Source organism: Spea bombifrons, chromosome 2 (genome assembly GCF_027358695.1).
Source record: "Spea bombifrons isolate aSpeBom1 chromosome 2, aSpeBom1.2.pri, whole genome shotgun sequence".
Lineage (NCBI taxonomy): Eukaryota > Metazoa > Chordata > Amphibia > Anura > Pelobatidae > Spea > Spea bombifrons.
Window position 1 is genome coordinate 70,432,288 of NC_071088.1, and position 4,222 is coordinate 70,436,509.

The 4,222-nt window shown below is 37.5% G+C and overlaps 1 protein-coding gene across 1 annotated transcript; it reads right to left on the reverse strand.

Annotated features, from left to right (window-relative positions):
* Positions 1-1,491: 1,491 nt before the first annotated feature.
* Positions 1,492-3,721, reverse strand: LOC128475021 (outer dense fiber protein 3-like). The gene is made up of 6 exons (XM_053457472.1): positions 3,613-3,721; positions 3,284-3,484; positions 2,753-2,854; positions 2,422-2,543; positions 2,151-2,291; positions 1,492-1,721 (listed from the first exon to the last, which is right to left on the reverse strand). Exons 1-6 carry the CDS (start codon positions 3,719-3,721, stop codon positions 1,611-1,613), a joined length of 786 nt encoding a protein of 261 aa, XP_053313447.1. The 3' UTR covers positions 1,492-1,610.
* Between the last annotated feature and the right edge of the window lie 501 nt (positions 3,722-4,222).

Here is a 4,222-nt window from a genome sequence, read left to right on the forward strand (position 1 = left end):
TTTGTCTTCAGCAAGCGAAATGGCTCGATCAGGTTGAGAACTTGCTTTAATGAACCCACTATTAAAAACAACGCCACAGGCCTGGAAACTGGCACGGTTCTGTTTCTAATAACACTGGAGGGTTCCCCATTCAGCCCTGGATCAATAACCCAGATTTTCAGGGAGGAAGGGCTTCTTATCCATATTCACTGTGACATAACATGAATGTATACTCAATATCTCTTGAATAGAGTCACCAAATCCATCCTTTCCTTTATAGCGTTTAGGGAGACCTTTCCTGAACATTTGTGATGTAGTATATACCTAATGTCGAGCTATGCCTTCCACTACATATAGTGACATGTTCCTCAAAATTACCCATTATACGTATTATTCCCCCCCAGTTATACAAATAACCTATGTAGTAAGTCCAGAACACAGGGAACAGATCCATTTTATTGTCTGTGGCAGTGTCCCATAATCAAAACTTTTTGGACTGCCACATGTATATACTGTAGACTCATAGACATCTCCATAACAAATATGACACCAATTAGCCATCTTAGGGGTTATTGAACATACCTACAGAGGGTACGATTCTCATCTCTAACAAATTGCTATGCGTAATACAAATGGATTTTTTTGAAAGCCAGTCTTGACAAGAGATTCTTCCAAATCTGCCAGGGCTTTATTGACAAATTAGATAATGCCCTAAAATTAAAGATCCAGTAAACATTCCAACACTATTTCTGGTACTGCAACACATCAATTGTGCACCATCCACCTACTAAGTCATCTAGCTGATCTGGTGGCTTCCCTCCTCAATGACTCAGGATTACATAGGGCCCGATCCTTAAGCAGCCCTAAGGTTAGAGAGTTAGGGGAATAACTTAGCTTAATAACTTAATAACTTTGATAAACTGAGTGAAAAGACATGCTGTGCAGTGGGTTTTCACAAGTTTTATTTTGTATTGTTTACTGTTTTTAGAACGTTTTTAGAACGTATTGATACATGTCAAAGAATATATACAATGTTTGCACTATTCTAACGTTCAATTTACGTTACAACTTTTGTGAAAGTTATGACAGGGAAAGCTGGATTCCATAGCCTTTAATCATATAATCATAAATGATATAGATTTATATTGAAAATATATATATATATATATGTATGATGAAGATATTGGACAGTTTGTTCTGTGCACAAATGCTTCTATTTTATGTACATGCAGATATCATGTTTGTATATGCAGAAACTGTCTGTATACATATTTGATGAAATTCCTCCCCTCAATAAAATGAGTATTTAAAAAAAAAAAAATAATAATAATAATAATAATAATAATAATAATAATAATACAACCATTGAAAAAGAGCAGAAAGGCTTTTCCTTACTAGGAGGAAATGAGTTTGTTGTGTCAGTTAGGATCACATTCACACAATTAGTCAGTCATCATTTTAAACATAGGATGAATTAACTGGACACATAGAAGTTGTAGGATAACTTTCCATTTATTGAATCAATGCATTAGACATCAACTCGTTCTAATCTAACTATGTAATCTATCATCTCTTCTACTTGGCCCTCGCTCTAAATCCCAGGATAAAAAAAGGGAGAGCTGCCAAGTTGATCAGTTATACTTTTTTGGCTTATCTGCCAGATCCACTATAAGTGACACAACATGTGGTGAGTGGCGGATTCCAAAGGAGAATTTAGGCGCTTGAGGCCGGGTCAGGACAACCTACAGGGAACACAGGAAGACTTCTGATAACGAGGACACAGATTACAACCACACTCTGTATCAACAATACACAAATCAACTCTAGCAACTATAATCTTTCAATAATCAAGCAGCAGGTGTATCCTTACAATACCCCCACAAAAAACAGTAACCCCCAAAATATTTTTTTCTAGCTCTCATTACTTACTTACTATGACTAACCACCAAAACTGCTGGCTATACCACATAATAGCAAACCCAAAATACAACTCTAGTGCAATATATGTTAATGCCCAGTATTTGGGCTTTTTATTAATCATGCTCTAACTGTTGCTACCATTACCCAACATTAAATCTCTTGAATGTTTACTTCATCTATACCCAGCCATTGTAGGCAACTGATTGGTTTCCGATCATTAGTCCCCTGTATTTTCTTTTCCCTTCTCTTACCTTCTCAGGTTTGTAGGATGCCGGGCTGGGTTTTTTTGCTGAGTCCCTGGGCATGGCGTTTCTGGAATGCATGCTGTACTGAGGAGGCCTATTTTGATATTTAGTTGGATCCACAGCTCCATAGGTTCCTGGGCCAGGTGTCTAAATAAATTAAAGATGAGGAGAGAATGACTAATATAATGACACTTTGGATTAACATGTCAGTTAAAAGTAAAAAAATCCAGAAGATGGAACTAAAGGATTGAATGATACAATTTGGTCAAATACTCACTTTCCTCAGGTCTTGATAGATGCTTCCAATTTCCCTCCTGCCACCCACAGACAGGTTTGGTACAGCATATCTACTAACCAAGTTTGAACCCACTATAGGGGGAAGCTTATATGCCGCTGGACCTGGGGGAAGACATGTGGTGTAAAATACAGTTGGAAGTTTATATGAAACAGAGGACAATTCACATCTGCAGAAATGTATAAAACAAATAATGCAGCTAAAAATGAAGCTGTAAAAAACAATGTGGAGGATGCTTAATGTTTGAAAAAGTACCAATATATATATATATATACACAGCAATCACTATGATTTATGATGATATGATTTATACCCGGTGTCTGGTCATTGCTGAACATCTTTGTTCTTGCTCCAAATGAAACCGCTGGAGCAGAGCGGTAAGGCAATTTCTTAGCAAGCTCAGGGGCGTAATATCCTGTGAAAAGAGAACACATTGGTGGGATTTACAAAATGTGATTTAGAAATGTGAAAATGAGAAAAAAAAAACGCGAAACTGCTTTTATCTTAAAATTTTCAACAATATGGCACAGGAAACGCAGACTTGTGAATGAGAAGGCACACAATAAACATTCCATTTGTGCCCAAAACAAAAAAAAACACATCCCTAGTGCTGGTACCACATTCACAGCAGAAATAGACATAACGTTTGGTAATTCCCTTATGAAAGATAAGGACTGTAGGGGCCTATGGGAAAGCTTGGATAAGAGGCCATATTTCTTGGGGTTCCACCAATCAGTAAACTTCCTACAATAAAAGCCAGTAGTTTTCTATGTGAACATAAAGGAGCAAGTAAGGGTGACTAAACATTAGGCCAACATTCTCTTATGCATTTTTCTCACTATACCTGGGCCAGGAGTTTGGAAGCTACTAAGGTCCTTGTTTCGTCCATAGATGGAGTAAGAAGGGGTGCCATCTTTGCCCTTTGCCGTTATGTTGGATGGAATAAAATGTGCTGGCCCTGGAGAGCCATTCATGATCTTAAAACGGCGTGAGCCAAAGCTGAATGCAGGAGCTTGAGGTTGGCACGGGTCGTGGTTAATATAGCCTTTGAAGGAAGCAAAAACAGACAGAGACATTAAATACATAGACATGTTTCTTACATCAACAGAGCATGGATGAAAAAAGAACAGCAAATATGAAGCAAATATATATCTAGAGTTATACACAACTCACCTGTACTCCCAGGCAAGCCATACTTGGGTCCTGGGCTGTTGTACGTGGCTGAAAGTGGGCCTCTGGGTCTGTGAGGTTTCCATCTTCCAATTGGTACCTCGGTACTCATGATGAGATTAGGCCTGGCACAAAAGTGACCAGCCTGACTGCGTAATCCAAACCAGATCAAAGCACACCTGTCAATATATATATTACTTGTTGTCCCATGTTCTCTAAGTTTGAGCATAGTGCTTGTGGAAAGTATTATCTGTCATTTATTACTACTGCTCTTAAAAGTACATCAGCTTGTCATGATTCTGCTGAACGTCAGTACCGGATATCAGAGATAAATAATAAAAATAACAATAAATAGGCTTTACTCTGTATAAGAATTCAGTACTTAGTGCAAGTGTAAAGCAACCAAAGGGGGTCTACACATAATTGATTTAGGATTCCAAGTGAAAATATGAGTAAGGGAATATACATTTTAAATATGTTTGCAATGCCCATTACTTATCACACCAGCATGCAGCAAATAAACTGCTACATATTTATAAGGTAGTAATCAAAATAATAAAGATAACAATGATAGACAGATCACTGCAAATATAATTCATATTATCCAAGACAA

What these genes read in the sequence shown, in the direction of transcription:
- LOC128475021 (XM_053457472.1), bottom strand. Translation starts at nt 3,721, where the DNA reads ATGAGTACCGAGGTACCAATTGGAAGATGGAAACCTCACAGACCCAGA. An exon ending in TGGCTTGCCTGGGAGTACAG is followed by an intron (nt 3,485 to 3,612) that starts GTGAGTTGTGTA and finishes CTTCCTTCAAAG; the next exon opens with GCTATATTAACCACGACCCG. An exon ending in TCTATCAAGACCTGAGGAAA is followed by an intron (nt 2,292 to 2,421) that starts GTGAGTATTTGA and finishes TAATTTATTTAG; the next exon opens with ACACCTGGCCCAGGAACCTA.